The sequence below is a fragment of the Nyctereutes procyonoides genome, unplaced genomic scaffold, assembly GCF_905146905.1.
Source record: "Nyctereutes procyonoides isolate TBG_1078 unplaced genomic scaffold, NYPRO_anot_genome, whole genome shotgun sequence".
Lineage (NCBI taxonomy): Eukaryota > Metazoa > Chordata > Mammalia > Carnivora > Canidae > Nyctereutes > Nyctereutes procyonoides.
In genome coordinates, this window is record NW_026575135.1 from 9,018,314 (window position 1) to 9,044,419 (window position 26,106).

The 26,106-nt window shown below is 37.2% G+C and overlaps 1 protein-coding gene across 4 annotated transcripts in view; it reads left to right on the forward strand.

Annotated features, from left to right (window-relative positions):
• The window catches only part of SVEP1 (sushi, von Willebrand factor type A, EGF and pentraxin domain containing 1), a 181,240-nt gene that overhangs the window by 138,525 nt on the left and 16,609 nt on the right, over nt 1-26,106 (forward strand). For all 4 annotated transcript variants that reach the window (XM_055301712.1, XM_055301714.1, XM_055301713.1 and 1 more), the window contains 7 exons: nt 4,500-5,172; nt 6,746-9,534; nt 11,888-12,113; nt 14,394-14,549; nt 22,764-22,827; nt 24,441-24,614; nt 25,807-25,983. In XM_055301712.1, coding sequence (XP_055157687.1) covers nt 4,500-5,172; nt 6,746-9,534; nt 11,888-12,113; nt 14,394-14,549; nt 22,764-22,827; nt 24,441-24,614; nt 25,807-25,983 — 4,259 coding nt within the window. The remainder of the gene's footprint in view (nt 1-4,499; nt 5,173-6,745; nt 9,535-11,887; nt 12,114-14,393; nt 14,550-22,763; nt 22,828-24,440; nt 24,615-25,806; nt 25,984-26,106) is intronic.

Below are 26,106 nucleotides of genomic sequence, written 5' to 3' on the forward strand. Positions count from 1 at the left end.
ATTGAACCACCCTTGCAGCCCAGGAATAAATCCCACTTGATTATGGTGAATGATTCTTCTAATGTACTATTGGATTCAATTTGCTGGTATTTTATTGAGATTTTTTGCATCCATGTTCATCAGGGATATTGGCCCGTAGTTCTCTTTTTTAAATTCTTTTTTTTTTATTTATATTAGTCACAGAGAAAGAGAGAGAGAGGGGGGGGGGGCAGAGACACAGGCAGAGGGAGAAGCAGGCTCCATGCACCGGGAGCCCGATGTGGGACTCGATCCCGGGTCTCCAGGATCGTGCCCTGGGCCAAAGGCAGGTGCCAAACCGCTGCGTCACCCAGGGATCCCCCGTAGTTCTCTTTTTTGATGAGGTCTTTATCTGGTTTTGGTATCAGGGTAATGCTGGATTCATAGAGTGAATTTAGAAGTTTTCCTTCTCTTTCTCTTTTTGGAATATAGAAGAATAGATATTAACTCTTCTCTAAATGTTTGGTAGAATTCACTTCTAAAGCCATCTGGTCCTGGGCTTTTGTTTGTTGGGAGTTTTGGATTACTGATTTAACTTCTTGGCTGATTATCTGTCTGTACAAGTTTTTTATTTCTTCCTGTTTCAGTTTTGGTAGTTTATATGTTCCTAGGAATTTATGCATTTTTTCCAGGTTGTCTAATTTGTTGGTGTGTGGTTTTTCATAACATTCTCTTAAATTGTATTTCTGTGGTGTTGGTTGTTATTTCTCCCTTCTCATTTGTGAGTTTATTGATTTCAGTCCTTTTCTTTTTGATAAGTCTGGCTAGGGGTTGATCAATTTTATTGATTTTTTTATATAGTATTCTTTTTTTTTAAAGATTTTTATTTATTTATTAATGAGAAACAGAGAGAGAGAGAGAGAGAGAGAGGCAGAGAGACACAGGCAGAGGGAGAAGCAGGCTCCACACAGGGAACCCGATGTGGGACTCAATCCGGGGTCTCCAGGATCATGCTCTGGGCCAAAGGCAGGCGCTAAACTGCTGAGCCACCCAGGTTGCCCAATTTTATTGATTTTTTTTTTCAAAGAACCAGATCATGGTTCCACTGATCAATGTTCTATTGGGATTTTTTAGTTTTCTTATGTATCATTTAGTTTTGCTCTAATCTTTATTATTCCCTTCCTTCTGCTAGTTTTAGGTTTTGTTTGTTGTTCTTCTTCTAGCTCCTTTAGATGTAAAGTTAGGTTGTTTATTTGAGATTTTTCTTGCTTCTTGAGTTAGGCCTCTTATGCTATAAGCTTCCCTCTTAGTACCACTTTTGGTGCTTCCAAAGCTTTTGAATTGATGTCTTTCATTATCCTTTGTTTCCCTTTATTTTCTTATTTCTTTTTTTTGTTTCCTGGTTGACCCATTCATTTGTTTAGTGGCATGTTATTTAACCTCCATGTATTTGTAGTTTTTCCAGATTTTTTTCTTGTGGTTGACTTCCATTTTTATAGTGTTGCGGTCAGAAGAGATGCATGGTATGACCAATCTTTTTTAATTTGTTGAGGCTTATTTTGTGACCTAATATGTGATCTGTTCTGGAGAATGTTCCATGTACACTTGAAAAGAATGTGTATTTTGTTGTTTTAGGATGGAATGTTCTAAATATATCTGCTAAATTGGTATGTTCCAGTGTGTTATTCAAAGCCATTGTTTCCTTGTAGATTTTTTGTTTAGATGGTCTGTACATTGATATAAGTGGACTGTTAAATTCCCCTACTATTTCTGTATTATCATAAATTAGCTCCTTTATGTTTCTTATTAACCATTTTATATATTTAGGAGCTCCCATACTGGTGTCATAAATATTTACAATTGTTAGATCTTTTGTTGGATAGTCCCCCTTATGATGATATAGGGCCCTTCATCTCTTGTTACAGTCTTTGGTTTAAAATCTAGTTTGTCTGATATAAGTGTTGCTATTCTGGTTTTCTTTTGACGTCCATTTGCATCATAAATGATAAATGTTTTTCCATCCCCTCACTTTCAATCTGCAGGTATCTTTAGGTATAAAATGAATCTCTTGTAGGTAGCATATAGATGAGTCTTGTTTTTTTATCCATTCTGACACTCTGTGTCTTTTGACACAGAGCATTTAATCAATTTACATTCAGAGTAATTATTGATAGATTTGTATTTAATGCCATTTTATTATTTGTTTTGTCATTGTTTCTGAAGATTTTCTGTGTTCCTTTCTTTGTCACTTTGGGTCTCTCCTTTCCACTCAAAGAGTCTCCTTTAATATTTCTTGCAGGAGTGGTTTAGTGGTCACAAACTCCTTTAGTTTTTGTTTGTTTGGGAAACTCTTTATCTCTCCTTCTATTTTTTTTCCTCCTATTTTGAATGATAGTCTTGCTATCATTGGATAGAGTATTCTGGTTGTAGATTTTTCTCATTCAGCACATTTAATATATCATGCCACTCTCTCCTATCTTGCCAAGTTTCTGTTGAGAGATCTGCAGTTAGCCTTATGGGTCTTCCCTTGTAAGTTAGGGACTTCTTTTTTTTAATTTTTATTTATTCAAGAGAGAGAGAGAGGCAGAGACACAGGAAGAGGGAGAAGCAGGCTCTGCGCAAAGAGCCTGATGTGGGACTCTATCCCAGGACTCCAGGATCACTCCCTGAGCTGAAGCCAGACGCCCAACTGCTGAGCTACCCAGCCATCCCAGTTAGGGACTTCTTTTGTCTAACTGCCTCTGGATTTTTTCTTTATCACTGCATTTTCAAATTTAATTACAATATGCCTTGATGTTGTCCTGTCTTTGTTGATTTTAATGGGAGCTCTCTTGCCTCCTGGATCTGGATAGCTGTTTCCTTCCCCAGATTAGGCAAGTTTTCAGCTATTATTTCCTCAAATAAATTTTCTGTGCCCTTTTCTCTCTTGTTCTTCTGGGACTCCTGTGATATGAATGTTATTATGTTTGATGGAGTTACTGAGTTCCCCTAGTCTATTCTCATCACCCATAGTTGTTCTTTCTCTCCTTTGTTCTGCTTCCTTATTTTCTATAATTTCCTCCAGCCTTGTGTTCATTACATCTTGTTTCCAATCTCCATTATTGCATTTTTCATTTCTGATTGTTTTTTAACTCTTTTATCTCTGTGGTAAAGGCCTCCCTGAAGCCTTCCATTCTTCTCTCTCACCCAGTAAGTATCCTTATGATTGTTGTTTTAAATTCTCCATCAGGCATATTACTGACATCTGTTTCAATTAGATCTTTGACCATGACCTTATCTTGTTGCTTCATTAAGGATGAACTTCTTTATCTTGACATTATTGTTTAAGTCTCTTTTTCTCTGTGTTAAAAAAGCGTATCATGTGTCCTGATTTTGAGAGTAATGGCTTTTTGAAGAAATGGTTAGATAGTGCCCAGGGCCTGGTGCTTCAGAGATTGTCACTGCTGTGTGTTGTGTGCACTCTGCTGCTGTGTTTGGCTACTCTATTCTTGTCTGCAGAGGTTCTTCTTGTGTGCAGTGGGCAGTTTAACTGGAGTGTGGCAAGTTTTAACTAGCTGTACTCTGGTCTATTTGTTAAATGAGACCCTGATACTACTTCCACTAGAACTGAAGCCTCGCAGAACTCTAGCTGGGAGATATGGTATAGATAGGGTCGACATGTCTTCTCTCTTCCCTGCTGTTCTGGCACTGAGGCACACTTGTCCAAGAAGGGCAGTACTGGCAGAGCACAGGGGCTTGGGACCTGGTATAAGCAGGTTCAGGCAGCCAGTGTTGGCACAGTGCTGTTACCCACAGGTGGCTCTGTGTTTATGCTGAGGGGCAGGGTTGTAAAATAGAGCCTGCTGGCTCCTTTGTCCCTGGAGAGGCAACTCTGCAAATGCCACCTCTCACAGATGCTCTCCAAGAAGAGCAGTCTCCCCATGTGACCTAGGCGTTCCTCAGATGGTGCTACGTACCCCTGAGCTGCTTGCCTACCTTCTCTCCAGGAGTAGGGCAGCAGCCTCAGGTCTCTATACCAGCCAAGCCTGCCAGCCTTTAAAACTCCAGTGTTCAAGCCCTGCTATTTACAAAAACTCACAAAAAATCAACCCCTCTCATTTTCCCAGCCAATGGTTGTGGTGAAATGTTCTCTGTGTGAGTTCCCCTGAGCACTCCCATTTCTCTCACCATTGTCTGAGACCAATGCTCTCTCCCCTCCACAGCACTCAGGATCTGTTTCTCCCCCAAACCATGTCTCTGCACTTCCTTGATATGGCCTCTTCTCCCCTTCTAGTTGTACAGTTTGTTCTATCCATCCTCAAGTCAATTTATTGGGTATTCAGAATGATTTGGTAATTATCTTGTTGTATTTGAAGGATGAGACGAGCCTGTAGAGTTCTCCTACTATGCCTCCATCTTAATAAATGTTATTTTATTTTATTTTTAAAGAATAAAAAAATAAAAGTAAAGTACTTGTTGGAAATATTAAAAAAATAAAAAGAATATATGAAGATACAAACATATTTTACTTAATTATTATTCCTTTCCTCCCAATCTCATAGCTACACCCTTGCTGGTCCCGACACCATTGAATGCCTGGCCAATGGCAAGTGGAATGGAAGTAACCAGCAGTGTCTGGCTGTCTCCTGCGATGAGCCCCCCAACGTGGAACATGCCTCTCCAGAGACTGCCCATCGGTTATTTGGAGACATTGCATTCTACTATTGTTCAGATGGTTACAGCTTGGCAGACAATTCCCAGCTCCTTTGCAATGCCCAGGGCAAGTGGGTTCCCCCAGAAGGTCAGGCCATGCCCCATTGTATAGCTCATTTCTGTGAAAAACCTCCATCTGTTTCCTATAGCATCTTGGAATCTGTGAGCAAAGCAAAATTTGCAGCAGGGTCAGTTGTAAGCTTTAAATGCACAGAAGGTTTTGTACTGAATACCTCGGCAAAGATTGAGTGTTTGAAAGGTGGGCAGTGGAACCCTTCCCCGATGTCCATCCAGTGCATCCCCGTGCGGTGTGGAGAGCCACCAAGCATCATGAATGGCTATGCGAGTGGATCAAACTACAGTTTTGGGGCCATGGTGGCTTATAGCTGCAACAAGGGGTTCTACATCAAAGGGGAGAAGAAGAGCACCTGCGAAGCTACAGGACAGTGGAGTAGCCCCACACCTACATGCCACCCTGTGTCTTGCAATGAACCGCCTAAGGTTGAGAATGGCTTTCTGGAGGTAAGAGACTAATGAGCAAGGGGTCCATGGCTCTCATCACTGACAGCTAGACCACATGGCTAACCTGGGATTCAGAGGCAGAACACTGAACAGATTAATTGTTGAAAAACAGAAGTGGCTAAACCTCTAGCTGGTGAATATTAGAGAGAAGTCTTTTTAATCTATAGCTTTCTACCTTCTCCTAGCATATAGATGGTTGAAGTGCTTTGTAGCACTACCTTAGCCCTAACTATGAAGTTAGAATGAACCAATTTTAATACAGAATTATTTTCCTTTATGTAGAAGTCATCCCAAGATGGATGTATATTTTATAGAAATCAAGGCCCAATGGAACCTAGAGATATCTGGTATCATTTCTAATTTTTAGACAAAAGATGGGGTGAATCATCTATTAACTATAATGCAGTTTTTATGGTTTTCTTTCAGCAGACCTAAAGGTAGTTTCACCAGGACAAAGGGTGAAACTTTCATTTACTCCTTTCGCATTAACATGTGCCTAATATGTTTCTTCAAATTAAGGGCTATTTGAAAGAGACAATATTCTAATTAAATACTATGTAAAAACCCACATATACATAATACCTTTTCTCCTTTATATTCTCAAACAGCAGTAAACACTTGCTGTTTCACATCTTTGCTCTGCTGTAGTAGGGCTCCACTGGAATAGGGTATATATAGATAAGGAGGCTTTCATTTGTTCATTTAACAAATATCTCTGTAGCTCCTACTGGGTGCCAGGTAAGCATTGGAGAACTAGTATTTAACAATGCAGATTAGGTCTGTGATGGCATGGCACTTACATGTATGTAGGGCACCCAAGAAATAAATAAGTGAACAAAGAATTATGTCCACTAGAACAAGAAGTTCACTATAGCATGCAAGCTAGCTAGCCTTTACCATGATAAGTTTTCTTAAAGTTTTCATAACTAATTCATCTTTGGTGCTGCCTAAAAATGACCTGTTAATCATATTAGTCACTTATTTATTTAAATGTTGAGATCCTGAGTATCAACTTTTTGGTTAGAAGATAAAATATTGCTTTTTAATTTCTCATCTTTATAGCCACAATTTTAAAATTTGTGTTAAGAATGAACACGAAACTTTGATAGCACTCTTTGGAATATATCCATGAAAAATATTTTATTTGCTTTTTTTAAACAATATTAACAAATAAATGTACGTTGTATATGCATGTTTCCTTTTCGGTGGTTAAAGCAACGAACTACAGCATTGCTTTGGTGAGCAAGATTTTTTTGAACTTACTAACTTATAATTTTTGGTAGTGATCCACCAAATCATCAATTTAAAATGATTATCTTTTACTTATTGTAGGCTCAGCCCAAGGATAAACATTTCTGTAGTGGGGATTACCTAATTTGACCCATCCTTTTCACTCACTAAAAGTAGAGTAGACCTATTAAAAAACAAAACAAAACCATAAATCCTTATTTGCTTATGTCTTAACTGATTTGTCTTAACATAGGCATTTTAATCTACTTTTTATCATTCAATGTATTTAGTTAATTATATTATTTTACAAATTATACTTAATTGTTTTCTCCCTATTATACAGCATACAACTGGCAGGATCTTTGAGAGTGAAGTGAGATATCAATGTAATCCAGGCTACAAATCTGTTGGAAGTCCTGTATTTGTCTGCCAAGCCAATCGCCACTGGCACAGTGAATCCCCACTGTCATGCGTCCCTCTTAACTGTGGAAAACCTCCCCCAATCCAGAATGGCTACATGAAAGGAGAAAATTTTGAAGTAGGATCCAAGGTTCAGTTTTTCTGTAATGAGGGTTTTGAGCTCATTGGTGATAATTCTTGGACATGCCAGAAATCTGGCAAATGGAATAAGAAACTAAACCAGAAGTGTGTGCCTGCCAAGTGCCCAGAGCCACCTCTCTTGGAAAACCAGCTTGTCCTAAAGGAGTTAGCTACTGAAGTAGGAGTGGTGACATTGTCTTGTAAAGAGGGACATGTCCTTCAGGGGCCCTCTGTCCTGAAATGCTTGCCATCACAGCAATGGAATGATTCTTTTCCTGTTTGTAAGATGGTTCTTTGTCTCCCACCTCCCCTCATTTCCTTTGGTGTCCCTGCTCCTTCTTCTGCACTTCATTTTGGAAGTACTGTCAAGTATTCTTGCGTGGATGGATTTTTCCTAAGAGGGGATCCCACCACTTCCTGTCAAGCTGATGGTACCTGGAGTTCTCCATTGCCAGAATGTGTCCCAGTGGAATGTCCCCACCCTGAGGAAATTCTCAATGGTATCATCGATGTACAAGGTCTTGCCTATCTCAGCACAGCTCTCTATACCTGCAAGCCAGGCTTTGAGTTGGTCGGAAATACTACCATCCTTTGTGGAGAAAATGGTCAATGGCTTGGAGGAAAACCCACCTGTAAACCCGTTGAGTGCCCAAAGCCCAGGGAGATTTCAAATGGCAAATTCTCTTACACACACCTGCACTATGGGCAAACCATTACATACTCCTGTCGCCGAGGCTTCAGGCTTGAGGGTCCCAAAGCCTTGACTTGTTTGGAGACAGGTGACTGGGATATGGATGTCCCATCATGCAGTGCCATCTACTGTAATCCCCCACAACCCATTGAAAATGGTTTTGTAGAAGGTGCAGATTATGGCTATGGGGCCATGATCATCTACAGCTGCTTTCCTGGGTGGCAGGTAGCTGGTCATGCCATGCAGACCTGTGGAGAGTCGGGATGGTCAAGTCCCATACCAAAATGTGTACCTGTAGACTGTGGTCTTCCTCCTCATATTGATTTTGGAGAATGTACTAAGGTCAAAGATGGTCAGGGACATGTTGACCAAGAAGAAGATATGATGGAGATTCCATATCTGACTCCTCGCCCTCCTCATCATATGGCGGCAGTGGCAACCTGGGAAAACACAAAAGGATCTCCTGCTACACATTCAGCAAACTTTCCATATGGCACCATAGTTTCATACACCTGTAATCCAGGATATGAAATTTTAGGGAGCCCTATGCTGATCTGCCAGGAAGATGGAACTTGGAATGGCAGTGCACCATCCTGCATTTCAATTGAATGTGACTTACCAGTTGCTCCTGAAAATGGCTTTTTGCATTTTACAGAGACTACTATGGGCAATGCTGTACAGTATATTTGCAAACCTGGACACATTCTACTGGGCTCGGACATGAGATTTTGTCTACAGAATAGAGAATGGAGTGGTACTTCCCCAAGGTGTGAGGCCATTTCATGCCCAAAACCAAATCCAGTTATGAATGGCTCTGTCAAAGGAAGTAACTACACATACCTGAGTGTGTTGTACTATCAGTGTAATCCTGGGTATGTGTTGAATGGCCCTGAGAGGAGAACATGCCAACAAGATAAAAAATGGGATGAGAGTGAGCCAACTTGCAGTCCTGTGGACTGTGGTTCACCTCCAATCTCAGCCAATGGCCAGGTGAAAGGAAACCAATATACATTCCAAAAGGAGATTGAGTATACTTGCAATGTAGGGTTCTTCCTTGAGGGAGACAGGAGTCGTGTTTGTCTTGCTGATGGACATTGGAGTGGAACCACTCCCATCTGTGTGCCTGTCAGATGTGTCACCCCACCACAAGTGGCAAATGGAGTGATGGACGGCCTGGACTATGGATTTGGAAAGGAAGTGGTGTTCCACTGTCAGGATGGCTACATGCTGCATGGTGCCCCAAAACTCACCTGTCAGTCAGATGGCAACTGGGATGCAGAGTTTCCTTCCTGTAAACCAGTCAACTGTGGCCCTCCTGAAGATCCTCCCCATGGCTTTCCTAATGGCTTCTCCTTTTATCATGGAGGGCATATACAGTATCAGTGCTTTCCTGGTTATAAGCTCTATGGAAGTCCTTCACGAAGGTGTCTTTCTGATGGCTCCTGGAGTGGCAGCCCACCTTCCTGCCTGCCTTGCAGGTGTTCCACGCCAGTAATTCAAAATGGAGCTGTCAATGGGACAGATTTTGGCTGTGGAAAGGTAGCCCAGATTCAGTGCTTCAAAGGCTTCAAGCTCCACGGAGTTTCTGAAATCACCTGTGAAGCCAATGATCAGTGGAGCTCTGGCTTCCCACGCTGCGAACACACTTCTTGTGGTTCTCCCCCAGTGATACCAAACGCATTCATCAGTGAGAGTGGCACTTTGGAGGAAAATGTGATAACCTACAACTGCAGATCTGGGTATGTCATACAAGGGAGTTCAGATCTGGTTTGTACAGAGAAGGGGACGTGGAGCCAGCCTTATCCAGCCTGTGAGCCCTTATCCTGTGGATCCCCACCATCTGTCGCCAATGCAGTGGCAACTGGAGAGGCACACGTTTACGAAAGTAAAGTGAAACTCAGGTAAGACCATGGCTCTAGAGTCTCCAAAAGATGCAGGAGAATTGTAAAATAAAAAGCGCTAGGTCAAAAATTTAGCTAATTGGGAAAATACCATCTCTAGACTGCTCTCCAAAAACTGAAGCTTTTAATACTTGGCCTTATTCTATTCATAATTGTGTAGAAATCTGTTGGCTACAAAAAATAAATTTCTACATTTTCCGATTGTAGTTCCTAAAATAATTATGATTATCATATTCTGTTGACCTTCATGAAACAGTGAGATCCTCTAGCTGGCTTTTTTATCTTTTAAGTCATCAGGCTCTTTTTCCTTTCAAAAGTCATGCTGGTAAATTTCTTTATGATATCACTTTATGGTTATATTCATACAAGCAGATATTGGGGAAATAAGGCAAACACTAAAGAATTCAGGTCAAAAAGGCACATACTTTCATTGATCAATATAAATAGGAAGATATCTTAAGGAGATTTCCAACCTATGCTATTTGAACAAACTAAACTAATGCACAAATAGTGATTTTTGCTGTAAAGTTCCCTCTCTACAATGCATTATTAAAAAGAAATTAGAGATATGGAATAAACTTATAAATTAAATTTTTATTGGAATAAATGCCCGTAAGATATCTCAACCCTCTAAATCAATGTAGATTTTAGTCACATCTTGGAAGGAATTATGGATTATCCTTCACATATTGGCTTCTTAGATTTTAATAATTCACTAGCTCTTCTTAAACATGCTTGTTGTGGACATTTTAGGCCTACCTTCATCTTCTCCTAATTGCAGTAAGGAGGAGACCCAAGGGAGTATCATCAATGATCAGAAAGCTGAAGACCGGTTGCTCATGCACCGAGAAGAAAAACAAAAATTATCCCTTGCTTTTGAAATACATTTTCAGTTTTCTATTTGGATGTTGATGTGTGAGGTGTCTAGAAAAATCACATCACCTGTTTCTCAAGAGCCCCCTGTTTGCTATGCCTTGTCATGTTTGATTATGTTTTAGATCTTTACTTGTAGTAAACAGATTACAAGTTTGTGAAACATGTGACTCCTATCTAGTATAGTGAATTGTGAAATTTAAAAAATATATACACTTTTAAAATGCTAATTAGCTAAATGGTTTAATTTAAAAGGCAGTGTCATATAGTAGTGGAAGCATGGATTCTAGAACCAGAATCCCTAGGCAGGAATCTCAGTTCTGTTGCTTCCTGGGGAAGTTATTTAGTGTCTTTGATGTCAGTTTCATCATCTACCAAATGGGAATCAAGATAAACATACCTACTCATCGGGTTGACATGAGAAATAAGTGAATTAATATTTGTGGAGCACTAGAACAGTGACTGGAATTTAATAAGTGCCATGTAAACATATGCCAAATAAATAATTGCGAGCTTTAAAAATCACAGAACATTCTACAGCCAGGTTGATTTGAGTGTGAACACCAAATACTATTGTTACATAATAATATCTACTACTCAGGATTAAAAGATACCCTATATAAAGGACTTAGAACAGTGTTTGGCACAAAGTAGATCCTCAATAAATATTAATTGTTATATTCTTATTAGTTCTGAGTCTGTTTTGTACTACATCTAGAATTTTTTGAACTGTTAGCTATTTTCAGAATAAAAGTGAATTCAATGTTGATCTAATCTACAAGGGTAATAATTTCAAGAACACTTTTTTGAAGACTTTATTTATTCATGAGAGACACAGAGAAAGAGAGAGAGAGGCAGAGACACAGGCAGAGGGAGAAGCAGGCTCCATGCAGGAAGCCCGACGTAGGACTTGATCCCGGGTCTCCAGGATCATGTCCTGGGCTGAAGGCAGCGCTAAACTGCTGAGCCACCAGGCTGCTCCTGCCAAGAACATTTTTTTAATAGTATTATTTTTTTAAAAAAATTTTTTATTGGAGTTCAGTTTGCCAACATATAACACTCAGTGCTCATCCCGCCAAGTGCCCCCCTCAGTGCCCATCACCCAGTCACCCCAACCCCCCGCCCACTTCCCCTTCCACTACCCCTTGTTCATTTCCCAGAGTTAGGTGTCTCTCATGTTTTGTCACCCTCAGTGATATTTTCACTCATTTTCTCTCCTTTCCCTTTATTCCCTTTCACTAAGGACATTTAAATCGACATTAGGCTTGGCTAATCCTTAATGTGGACAGCTAAGGACTGATCTGCTTGTCATTGCTATGTTGGTGTTTTTGCATGGTGATGCCATTCCCTTGACATTTGAATCAGTTTTAATATATCACATACAATGCCTACTAAACTTTGTAGACAGCATCTTAAATCCAGGATAAGTCACCAAGTACATCGTACTCTCTAGGTCACTCATTTTGATTTTCCATTACAGATGTCTGGAAGGTTATGTGATGGATACAGATATAGATACATTCACCTGTCAGAAAGATGGTCATTGGTTTCCTGAGAGGATCTCCTGCAGCCCTAAAAAATGTCCTCTGCCAGCAAATATAGCACACATACTTGTTCAGGGGGATGATTTCAGTGTGAATAAGCAAGTTTCTGTGTCGTGTGCAGAAGGGTATATCTATGAGGGAGTTAACATATCAACGTGCCAGGTAAGACTCTCTGTCCTAGAACGTGTACCTTTGACTCATTTATATATATTAAATGTGTGTCTGTCCACAGTAGTACCTTGCTATCCAAAAAAGGGGAAAAAATGTCTCAAGTTTCCAATCATGTCAAGAATTTGAGAAGTTTTTTGGTAGAAATATTACAGAACATACCTTTCTTTTCAATATTCCTATCTTTAAGAAAATTCCAAGAGTAGGTGAAAAGTGCCAACGTGAGATAAAATGTTAAAATATCTATAACAAAATATTCGTGAAAAATTAACCAGAAGTTAGATGGTCTACACGTAAATGCAGTAAAGAGTATCCTTTTTTGTTTGTTTGTTTTTGTTGTTGTTTTTTAGTAAAGAGTATCCTTGTGTGGGAAATGAGCCCTGATTGATGCCAATTGTTTCCAGTTTTAGTTAAAAAAACAAAAGTTGTAGAAACAGTAACTTGGATTCAAATTCTGTCTCTGTTACTTACTACTTGTGTGACTTTAAGGAAGTCACTTAAAATGTTTGAGCCTTGTTTCCTTATTTGAAAAACTGTATATAAAAAAACTGTATATAATAATGTATTATTATAATTATACAAAAAATTATAATAATATATAAAACTGTGTATAATAATATGTGTCTTGTATGGTTGGAACAAGAAACTAGAGAGTCAAGAAGGGAAAAGTGTCTAAATCAGCACCATAGAGAGCAGATATCCCTAACGCATCACCTTCTCCTTGCTTACCTGAGATGGACCAGAAAAAGAAAAATAAAATGAATTACTGATATAGTCTTCTGTGCTGGAGTTGGGGGAGGGAGGAGTTGAAAGGGGGACGGTTGCATGGTATAGAAATGACTTTTACCTTAAACATTCTTTTGAATTCCATCTCAAATATTGACAGGCTCTGTGATGACCTATTACCCCAACTTGTTTTCTTTATTTAAATATGTCCCCTGTAGGACCCTGACATAATGGTAACTATGTTGTTTTTCTTTTTGGTTAGTGTGTTGCTATTGGTTTGGGGTTTTTTTGGGGGGGGGGGACTCAGTAATTTATTTTTAATAACCCTTATTACTTTCTCCACATAAGGTATAACCCCTCACCCTCACACAACTGAGTTTTAGGTTGAATTTTAGTCTGAAAAGTACAATAGGTCCTTTCTAAGTGTTTAAATGCAGAAATTCTCTAAAACTCTGTTCAGTGCCTAGAAATATTTTATTTTGCTACAACAAAATGATTCTGTACTTCATAGAACAAATAGATGGATGAGAAGATTAATAGGAATTTTGAAGGGTAAATACTGAAGGAGATCCAGCCTTTCCCGAAGTTAAGACATATTACAGAATTACAAAGGTCCTATCAGTGTGGTTTTGGTATAGATTTGGCAGACAGGAAAAATAGTAGAATGGAAGAAATAAATCAAAAGTACATCCTGATAAAGGACTCATCACAAGCCTATGAGGGGAATCATTAATAAATTATTCTGAAAAAAAATTATTCTGATATAATGAAGTAGCCATTATAGGGAAAAATTAAAATTAACCAAAACAGATCCTGGATATATCAAAAGAAACCAATACTACGTAGTTTTTAAAAGTGGATAGTAATGCCCAGAATAATTTATGCAGAAATATATATTTATCGAAGCATTATTTCTGTATTGAAAAGTTAGATTCAACTTCTATTTCCAACATTAGGGGAATAGTTAATTATGAGGCAGACACACATATAAAATTAATTATGCATCATATGTAGAATAAATGTCCTGTTTTAGACTGTTATCCAGCTCATGTACTATTTCCTCAAAGAAAACAAAAAATACTAGCAAGAAAATAACAGTCAAGGGAAACATCTGGTTATGCCTCACTTTCCCCAAACAGAAGGCTGAAAGATGTTAACTCTGACTGTGGTGGTGGGGAAGTAGAGTGAAATGTAAGGACACATTCGTATCAGTCATGGAATATTTGTGTCAACCGCCCAGTCCTTCATCATAACGAAAACAACTCCTTGGTATTCTTGATTTTTTTAATGGATTCTATTAGGAAGAAAATGCTTATTTTCTGTGCTTGAGAAATGTCTAAAATTGTTCAGCGATAATTAATGAGACCATCTAATAATTAATGTGTGTTTTTTCAGGCCACAGATAACATGTATCAGAAGTAGAACCAAGTTCTAGCTTCTTTTGACCATCATTTTGGGGATTATTCTGCTATGCCAATATTTGCAAATTTCTGAGTTCATATGTATTAACCCCTTAATGTAACTTCTAATCTGTCATTTGTCATTTAGCTTGATGGAACCTGGGAACCACCATTTTCTGATGAATCTTGCAGTCCAGTTTCTTGTGGGAAACCTGAAAGTCCAGAACATGGGTTTGTGTTTGGCAGTAAATACAGTTTTGAAAGCACAGTTATTTATCAGTGTGAAACCGGCTATGAATTACAGGTATGTGAACAAGTTGTTTAGCTAGAATTCATTTGTTTTTCCAACATATATACATTGGAGAATTTTTAGTATTCGCACCAGTTTGTTTCTCTGATTTTGGTCCTAAAATATTTTTTGTACTCTGTTACTGTATATTTGAACACTTTCCAAGAAACATTTAAAGTGCCTTATAATTTTAAAAAACAAACTAAGTCTCAAAAACAAAAACAGCAGAGCCATGAAAAGGAAGAGGAAGCTAGTATACCAGCCACAAGACTGATTCTGTTCTTTAGTTGGCCATTTAAACTTGTGTTTTGGCTTGTGGCAAGTGTGGCCTGAAAATCCTCAGAGCAGTTCTAGCCAAATACTAAATTAGGTCTCAAGACGACTCCTTGTTTATAATTAATATTATAAACCCCATCAGCAACCCCTATGTCTCCCTATTTACTTTGGTGGGAAGGCTGCAGTTAATTTTTTTAAGTTCCTTTTTATTTTTTAATCACTCAGTGCTCTTTATGATAAGTACTCCTTAGTCCTTATCTCCTATTTCACCCATCTCCCCACCCCCCCAACTCCCCTTAGGTAGCCATTGGTTTGTTCTCTGTAGTTAAGAGACTTTCTTCATTTGTCTCTTTTCCCCTATGTTCCTTTGTTTTCTTTCTTAAAATCTACATATGATTGAAACCATATGGTATTTGTCTTCCTCTGATTTATTTCACTTAGCATTATACCCTCTAGATCCATCCATGTCACTGTAAATGGCAAGATTTCATTCTTTTTATGGCTGAATAATATTCCATTATAATATACACCACATCTTCTTTATCAATTTATTCATCAATGAATGGATATTTGGGCTACTTCTATGTCTTGGCTATCGTAAATAATGCTGCAATAAATGTAGGGGTGTATATACCCCCCCTTTTGAATTAATGTCTTTGTATTCTTTGGGTAAATACCCAGTAGTGTGATTGCTGGATCCTAGGGTGGTTCTACTTTCAACTTTTTGAGGAACCTCCATAATGTCTTCCACAGTGGCTGCACCAGTTTGCCTTTCCACCAACAGTGCAAGTGGGTTCTTATTTTCTACATACTCGCCAATACTTGTTGTTTCTTGTGTTTTTATTTTAGCTCTTCTGACAGGTGTGAGATAATATCTCATTGTAGTTTTAATTTATATTTCCCTAATGATGAGTGATGAGCATCTTTTCATATGCCTGTTGACCTTCTCTGTATGTCTTTTATGGAGAAATGTCTGTTCATGTCTTCTGCCCATTTTTAATTGAATTATTTGGTTTTCTGGGTGTTGAGTTATATAAGGTCTTTATATATTTTGGATGCTAACCCTTTTTCAGATATTTCATTTGCTATATCTTCTCCCATTTTGTAGCTTGCCTTTTAGTTTTATTGATTGTGGTTTTTTTCATTGTACAGAAGCTTTTTATTAAGATTTTTATTTTCAAGTAATCTCTACATCCAACAGATTTTCATAATATTATCTTATAATTGTTTATATTTCTATGGTATTGGTTATTATTTCTTCTCTCTCATTTATGATTTTATTTATTTGAGTCTTTCTCTTGTCTTTTTGATAAGTCTGGCTAGGGATTTACCAATTTTACTGATTTTTTTTCAAAGAACAAGCTCATGGTTCCATTGATCCATTCTATTGTTTTTTTTTTAGTTTCTACATCAGTTAGTTCTGCTCTAATCTTTATTGTTTCCTTCCTTCTCCTGGTGTTAGGTTTTGTGTGTTGTTCTTTTTCTAGGTCTTTTAGGTTTAAGATTAGATTGTTCATTTGAGATTTTTCTTGCTTCTTGAGGTAGGCATGTACTGCTATAAACTTCCCTCTTACTACCACTTTTGGTGCTTCCAAAGCTTTTGAACTGATGTTTTTTTCATTTTCATTTGTTTCCCTTTATTTTCTTATTTCTTCTTTTATTTCCTGGATGACCCATTCATTTGTTTAGTACCATGTTATTTAACCTCCATGTATTTGTGGTTTTTCCAGATTTTTTTCTTGTGGGTTGACTTCCATTTTTATAGCATTGTGGCCAGAAAAGATGCATCATATGACTTCAATCTTTTTTAATCTGTTGAGACTTGTTTTGTAACCTAATATGTGGTCTGTTCTGGAGAATGTTCCATGTACACTTGAAGAGAATGTGTATTTTGTTGTTTTAGGATGGAATGTTCTGACTATATCTGTTAAATCCATCTATTCCAGTGTGTCATTCAAAGCCATTGTTTCCTTGTTGATTTTGTTTAGATGATCTGTCTGTTGACACAAGTGGAACGTTAAAACCCCCTACTATTATTATATTATTATCGATTAGCTCCTTTATGTTTGTTATTATTTTATATATTTGAGTGCTCCCATGTCGGACACATAAATATTTACAATTGTTATATCTTCCTGCTATATTGTCCCCTTTATTATTATATGGTTTCCTTCTTTTGTCTCTTGTTACAGTCTTTGTTTAAGTCTGTTTTTTTCTGATATTAGTATCTCCACTCTTTCTTTTGACATCCAGGTACATGACAGATGTTTCTCTATCCCCTCACTTTCAATCTGCAGGTATCTTTAGGTCTTAAATGAATCTCTTATAGGCAGCATATAAATGGGTCTTCTTTTTTAATCTATTATGTCATCCTATGTCTTTTGATTGGAGTATTTAGTCCATTTATATTCAAGGTAATTATTGATAGGTAAGTATTTATTGCTATTTTATTACTTATTTTATGGTTATTTCTGAAGTTTTTCTCTGATCCTTTACGTAATTCTCTCTTTCATGTTTTGCTGATTTTTTTTTAACAATACATTTGGATTTCTTTCTCTTTGTTCTTAGCGTATTTCTCAGTGGCTTTTGACTTGTGGTTACCATTAAATTTGCATATAACATTCTGCATATAGCAGTTTATATTAAGTTGATGAATATTTAAGTTTGAACTCATTTCCTTTTCTTCTCCCATCCCCACATTTTAGGTATATGGTGTCATATTTTACATCCTGTTATTTTGTGAGTTCCTTAACTCACAAAATAAATATTTTTTTATAAAAAAAATTCATTTTTATTGCTTTATGTTTCCTACCTTCATAATGTCATTTTTGGTCTTTCCACTCAAAGAGTCCCCTTTAGTATTTCTTGCAGGGCTGGTTTAATGGTCATGAACTCCTTTAGTTTTGTTTGTCTAAGAAATTCTTTATCTCTCCTTCTATTCTGAATGATAGTCTCACTGACTAGAGTATTCTCTGCTGTAGATTTTTCTCATTCAGCAGTTTGAATATATATTTCACAATTCCCTTCTGGCTTGGAAAGTTTCTGCTGAAAAATCCATTCATAGCCATATGGGGTTTCCTTTCTATGTTAAAAAAGTCATCTATGTCTCCTTCTTGAGGGTCGTGGCTTTATGAGGAAGTGTTCCTATAGTGCCTTGCAGTGTAGTGTCCCTTATTACCCAGGGCCTGGCACTTCTGAGAGTATCTCCAATATGTGCTGTGTGTGCTCTGCTTTTGTATCCTGGCTGCTTTATCCTTCAGGCCAGTGGTCTGTAGAAGTTCTCTTTGCCTATTGTGGACAGTGTTTGTCCCTGGCCTAAATGTGGCAAATTTTAACTAGGTGTACTCTGGTATGTTTGTGAAATGAGATCTGTCATCACTACCACCAGAACTGAGGCCTTGGAAAACTCCCAGGTCAAGAGATGCAGTATTGGTAGGGGTTTAGGCTGATCTTCTAGGGTAGGAAGCCCACTGCACTGGGACTCAGCCAAGTGTGACTGGGAAGGGCGGTTCTTCTGGAATGCGGGATGGTAGGGCTTGGTGTAAGTGTCAGAACTGTGCTGGTGCTTGCAGGTGCCCCTGCGCTTCTGCTGAGGGGTGGGAGAAGGAAATTGTGCCTGCCAGTTCCTTTGTTCCCAGAATAGTCTTTCCATGAATGCTACCTCTCTGAGACACACTCTGAAATGAGCAACTAACCTCCCCACTGGGTGTGTCAGGCGTTCTTCAGATCACTGTGTCCACACTGTATGTCTGGGGATGTTTGCCTGCCTTCTCTCTAAGAACAACCCCAGTGCCCTCCAAGCTCTTCGAGAGCCAAGCACACTGATCTTTAAAACTCTAGGCTTTAAGCCTCACTGGTTTCCAGAACTCATGAAACTCAAGCCCTGTTGCTTTCCAAACCAATTGCTATAGAGATTTATCTTCCCCATGTGCTCCCCTGTGTGCTAGACTGTCGCTCATCCTTCTCTGTTCTGCAGCTCCCCTTCCCCACTGCAGTGGCCTTGATCTTTTTCTCTCCCAAACTGCATCTCTGCATTTCTTACCTTCTTCAATGTGGCCTCTTCTCTACCTTTAGTGGTGGAGATTGTTCTGCCAATGTTCAAGTTAATTTGGGGGGTATTTATTTTGATTTGATAGTTACCTAGTTGTATTTGTGGGATGAGGTAAGTCTAGCGTCCTCCTACTTCACTGCCATGCTCCCATCCTATCTGAAGTCAGTCTTGCTGAAGCATTGATCATATCATCAAACTTGAAATTTGAGAGGCTTATTCATATTTCATAATGCCATCACCTGTTTTTTCAGGCAACTTCTTCCTGCTTTTATTGTTATTGTATTTAAGTGTGGGTTTTGCAGAAGTATTCATTATCAGTAATTTGTTTTCTGACCACTCATTCCATTGTTTTCTGACCACACATTCAGAGGATTGTCATAAGATAGGTCCATGAAAACTAGAACTAGACTTGTATGGATCTTATTTCATTTCCTTAGAAGGTTAAAAAGAAAAGAAAAAAAGAAGTATGATAATGTAATGGTTGATTGCAGTTGGAGAATTTTTCTGATTTTGAAATTTATTTCTTCATGTGAGAGTACTAATCCTGCAATTTGTTAAGTGAAGTGTTACAAAATTTAAACTTTTGAATTTAAATTTAATATTTAGTAACTAGATGGGTCATTAAATTTAAGGAAGTAGATAATTTACCTTAAAATTTGGGAATATCCTATTAACTACAAAACTGAGAGAAATGTGATAGCAATAATTCTCATTCTAAGCTACCTATTAGAATCATCTTAGAAACCTTAAAAAAAATATTGTTTATAAGGGAATACAAAGTAATTACAAAATTACAAAATAATTTTTGTATTATTTAATAATTGTTTAATATAAGTCCAATTACTTGCAGAAATAACCAGAGCCAGGTCTGGGACATGAAATATAAAAGATTAGCCTAGAAAAGCTTGTCATGTGAGATATTAGGGAACTTATTGAAGATTACATGTTAAAAAGACTTGGGAGCCAACTGGGTAAGGTTCCCATAGGCCAACATTAGACCATTTGGGCTTCAATAAGGCAGTAATTTTAATGGACTAAACATATCAAATATCCCATGAATAACAGTAGATTCTTTTTTTTAAAAAAAAGAAATATTTTTATTTATTTCTTCATGAGAGACACACAGAGAGAGACAGAGACATAGGTAGAGGGAGAGGCAGGCTCCTCGCAGGGAGCCTGATGTGGGACTTGACCCTGGGACTCTGGGATCATGCCCTGAGCTACCCAGGCATCCTTAACAGCAGATTCATAGGGACACAAGAAAATTTAGCTGGTAACTATGAGAGGAGGCTCATGAACAAATTCATTATTTTGATAAAAGACCATGAAAGGGGAAGAATTGTCTTTTCAGCACTAACTGGATGACAAAACCAGTAGTAGATGAAGAAAAGTTTCCTTTATAGAAGAAATTTATTTCAGTCAATAAATGATAGAATTTAAATCTCAGAGGTTGCAACTCTGATGAACTAGCGGATTTAGGTCCTCATCATCATGGCTACTCGTGTTAGAAAAAATAGATACAGCCAAACACTATGTGCCTCTGGATGGAAAAACATACCATATGAAAAAGTCTTGCCAAAAAGAAGAAATATTGAATTTGAATCCTATCAAACCTCTAAATCCAACAACCAGTACCAAAGACAGAAGAACATGCTAAGAGACACCATAATGAGACCATCAGCAAAACTGTTTGTAGAAACAGCTACAGAACAAATGACCCAGTTTTCTAGTTTTTGAAACAGATAAGTTGACAGGGTAAGAGGGAAATAAACACAGAGAAGGTACTTATTTAAAAAGGTACATAAACCATGTTTTGGTCCTGATTCAAGGAAACTATAAAGCAATAAATTATAAAATGTATGCAACAATTAGAAATTTGACTACTTACAGGATTTTTATTAATATTAAAGAATTGTTACCTTTTAAGCTGTGATAGTGTTATTGGTTATTGTGATTATAGTTTTAAGAGCCCTCATCTTTTGGAGATTCATACTGAAATAACTGCTGTTAAGTGATTTGATGTCTGGAATTTGCTTCAAAATAATGTGGGTTCTTAGGAAAGAGGAACAGCTTAGATGAAACAAGGTTGACCTTGAATTAACACTGTAAAGTGGGTGATGGCTGCATGGGAGTTTGTTACTGTTCTTTCTACTGTTATATTTTTCATGTTTGAGTTCTTCTCCATGCTTTAAATTCCTTATCTACTATGAAATAATGCATTAAATTTTATAAGATAGGTTTTAAAAGATTAGATTCTAAGTAATATAGTAAGGAGCTTGATTTTAAATGAATATATACACACAAATTTTGTTAACCTGTTTCTTCATTGCTCAGAGCCCTTTGGAGACATCATATTGTCTTAAAACTGTGTTCTATATTAGAAAGATGTCTTAAAAAGAGCTATTGCCTCTTTTGGTTTTATCTGATACCTCTCATCATTATTCTTCTATTCAAAGATATTTTCTTTGAGCTGTCAGTTTAACTACTGATAAATCTTTGCCTATAAAGATTCTATTGACTTTATTTTTTATTTGTTTAGGATTCCATTGATTGCAATGGAGGGTTACTATCCTGACTTCCTAAGAAAATAATTAAATCAATTAAGTAAATGTGTCTCTTAATATAAAGTCATTATTTTTTTTCTTATTGAAAAAAGCAATATGCATGGATTATAGAAAGGTTGGAAGATGCAAAAGAAAAATAGAGTTTATCAGGATTCTTCATCCAGAGATAAACACTGTTAACTTTTGCTATACTTTTACTATTTTTATACACTTAAATATGCACAAAATGTATTATTTTAGTTTGTAGATTATTTTTTATTGATTTTGAGGAAGTATATGACAAGCCATTAAAGCCAGCTCCCTGACTATGTAGGAACATTGATGATTATAGTAAAAGGTAAACAGCAAAGAAGGAAGAAACAAAGACTCATAAAAATTATACCCAGAAGTCAAAGAATAGTAATCTTAGCTCATATATGCCTATAATAACTATAGGGGGCGGTTAACAGCCTATATAACCACCAAGAGCTATGAGATACTGAAGAATTATACAAAAATATATTTAGAATAATAGTTGTAAATAATTTTTTAAGTAAGTTCTGTTCATTTTACTTTATTTCAGGGGGCAGGGAAGTAAATTTTAGGAAGACTTTTACTTCAAATATTTAAAATTTTAAATGCTTGGACCCTTAATAAGTTTATCTTCCGTGCATAAGTTACATTGTTAAAAAAATTCAGTCCTCATACCAATAAGATACCTTGACTTGTTTCATGTTCAAAGGTGTAAAAAAAAACAAAACACAGTCTTTGCTGCACATTTCAGGTATTGAAAAATAAATTCGGGCAGCCCTGGTGGCTTAGCGGCTTAGCGCCACCTTCAGCCCGGGGTGTGATCCTGGAGACCCAGGATCAAGTCCCATGTTGGGTTCCCTGCATGGAGCCTGCTTTTCCGTCTGCCTGTGTCTCTGCGCCTCTCTCTCTCTGTGTCTCTCATGAATAAATAAATAAAATATTTAAAAAAATAAAAATAAAAAAAATAAATTCAATCCAAGATATTTTTTAAACTTTACTAAGCAAATCTACCTCTTTGACATTTCAGACACATTCCTCATCAACCTTTGGTATTGGTTATAATCAGTTGTCACTTACATAGAAAGTGAAACCAAGTCTGTACTTTAATTACACTGGTCAGCCCAGGTATGAATTTTGAAGTAATTTGATGAAAGCATTTCTAAAAATCTAAGCCTAGCCCTTAAACTTTATTTATTTAATGAATTTATTTAGCATTCCAGTGCCGGGAGATTCAGGTTCATAGCTAAGATTACTTTGTATTCCCTTATTATCTTCCCATGATTGAGGTATAATCTTGAAAATACCCTTTTTTTCATGGATTCACAGGGGAACAAGGAACGGGTTTGTCAGAAGAACAGAAGGTGGAGTGGAGAGGTAGCAACGTGCAGAAGTAAGTCAAATGACATTTAGCAGTCCCAAAAACAATACTGAGAACACATAATAATGTGGCCACATTTCCTTTATAAACCAGTTTTTTAATTCAGAAAAATTTTTTAATCATCTCCATAAACCGTATGAGAAGCTTTTCTGGGCTTTTGCTCAAGAGCACCAAACTAATAAAAGAGTCCAAAATTGTTGTAGATTCCACACATCTACATCAAAAATTGTGGTAGAAATGAATGATTAAATTGAAATAGAACACAAGATTACTGACTCTGGAATGGGAAAGATTTTGTTTAGTAATTAGTTAACTATTTGCATTCTTTTTGTGGTTTTTTTTCCAAAATCATTATAAATTAGAAGGCTTAGCACTGCTGCTTTTTGGTGATGGTACCATCCAATGCTGACATTTTTTTTAAGTGATGCTGTCACATCTGTCAAATAAATGAAAGTCACATTTTTGTGGAATTTTACATTCACTCATTTTATGAGAGCATCCAAATTTATTTAGCAAAATACGAGTTAATCCATATGATTTTATTCCCAACACATAGCCCATATGATTCCTCTAGCCAGAGACAATGTATAGTTGATCCCATAAACAACACAGGTTTGAACTATGCGTGTCTGCTTACATGTGGGGTTTTTTCAATAAATACAGTATGGTACTAGAAACTTATTTTCTCTTCCCTGTGATTATCTTAATAACACTTTCTTTTCTAAAGCTTACTTCATTGTGAGACTACAGTATATAATACATGTAACATCCAAAAGATTTGTTAATCAACTGTTTGTGTTATCAGGAAGGCTTCCGGTCAACAGTAAGCTTTGGTTAGTTAAGTTCTGGGAAAGTTAAAAGTTATATGTGGATTTTTGTCAGTATGGGGTGTTGGCACCCTTAGCCCCCATGTTGTTCAAGGATCAGCTATATTTAGATGAAGTGTACAAGCCTATTAAAATGTCGGGCTTTAAACCTTTTTCTCTTAATAATCCTGGGAGAGTTATCAAAGTTTCAAACTAGAATTGGCCTCTTAAATTATCTAGTTAAGTGGCCTCTTAGATGAGTCAGCCGGTCTAGATTGGACTAAGTCAAGATCAGCTAGATTTATTTCTCTTGCTAAGTAAGTAAATAGAGGGACGAGGAGAAGTACAGTGACCTGTCCAATATCATAAATTAAGTTAGTGGCAAGGCTGGCAGTAAGACTTGAGGTCTGCAAATCTTTGTTCATTGTCGTTTTTACCATATCTTCTGGGGTAGATTAATGATTTGATTCTACATATACAGAAATCTTAAATTCTTTTTTTAAAATATTTTATTTATTTATTCATAAGAAACACAGAGAGAGGCAGCAACATATGCTGCAGGGAGTCCAATGTGGGACTTGATCCTGGGACCTCGGGATCAAGCCCTGAGCCAAAGGCAAACGCTCAACCGCTGAGCCACCCAGGTGTCCCCATGCTGGGGATTTTTTCCTCCTTTGATTCAGAGCATATCCCTGTGTCTCACAAATGAGTAGGCTTTAATATTTGATATGATGCATTAGTACCTCCAGCAATTGTAGCAGAAGGAGGAAAGAGGATTGGAAGAAGCATTTCATACAAGGCTTTCATTTTTCTTTCTAGAGACCAGGTGTGAAGCTCCGCTTGGGTTTCTGAATGGGAAAGCCGAAGTTGAAAACACGACTGCTGGACTCAGGGTAGTGTATTCCTGCAACAGAGGGTACAGCCTTGAAGGAGCACCTGAGATACATTGCACCGGACGCGGAGTTTGGAGCCACCCACATCCTCTCTGCAAACGTGTGTGTTGACTCTAAGAGAGGTTTTAATCAGATTCAGTTTCCTGACTCATTTCCCAGATGTCTAAAACATAGAGGAAACTCCACTGAGTGAAATTAGCCCCGAGAAAGCGATCTGTGCATATTCAAACCAAATACTATGGGGTGTTTTTAAAATCTGTTCACGTTATCTGGAATATCCAGTCTGCAAATTAGCTTTCACCAGATTCCTTGGATGATTACAGGTAGTCCAAGGCACTAATAAAAAAAAATGCAACTTAATGAAAACAAATTGATACAAATGTATAATGAATTTGATTGAAGATGTAAAAGGGTAAAGAGAGAATATATTTACATGGAATTTTAATATAATAAAGTATATATAAATATAGTGAATGAAGATAAGTAGTTGTAAGCACTAGAATGAAAACAATATTCACATGCAAGATCTAAATTGAGAGCTCCCTGGTGTTATTTAAAGTATTATAATGTAGTAACTGTGTCTTTAGGATTCACTGACATCTGCTTCACTCATAAATACTTCTTTGGAAATTAGAAAAACCAAAACTTCTGAAATATGTTGATATGTGTGTCACACACTTGCACCAAGAAATCCTTGCACTATAATCATTTTTTGTTTTTTGCTTCAGATGTATAAAATGAATCCATTTTTATGAACAAGCCTCACAAACTCTACAATTTAAGTTATAATACCCTTTTTTAAGCAGTGTGAGTCTGAAGTTTTATTCAGTCACATAGAAAAGTCTGATGATGTTCTGGGGCATCCTTCTGAAGGATGTTCAGTAAAAGAAAGTAAAGTGACAATGAGAAGCACTTACTATGCTTTCTTAATATTCTTCAAAAACCAAGGGGATGTTTGATGCACTCCCTGATTCCTGGCACACCTTTTCTTTTCCCAGTGTTGGGCCATATTTCAAACAACTATTTAATTTACCATCTTAGAATTTTAGGACAATGTGTTAGTGGTTGAATAACTTGGGGTTTTCAGATCTTATCTGATCTTATCCTTAAAGATAATTTCATGTGGCTATAAAACACATTTACTTTTTTTAATGTTTGAAGTTCTGTATTTTTAAGCCTCATATTATCATCACTGAGAAGCCAGTTCCTACATGGCTCATCATTCTCTATCTTTAGAGAAATAAATGAAGAAGAGAAGAATATCAGTAAGCATTTTTTTTCCTGTTTAACAGCAAATCCATGCCCTGTTCCTTTTGTGATTCCTGAGAATGCTGTCCTTTCTGAAAAGGAGTTTTATGTTGATCAGAACGTGTCCATCAAGTGTAGAGAAGGCTTCCTGCTCCAGGGTTGGGGCATCATTACCTGTAACCCCGATGAGACATGGACGGTGACAAATGCCAAATGTGAAAGTAAGTAAATGATGGAATCCAGGTCATTTCATTAGTGCAGAATATTTATTCTTCCTTGTGAGATATTTTCAATCAAGTAACTTAAATGTAGATATTTAGGTCTCTGTCATGGTTATCAGCTTC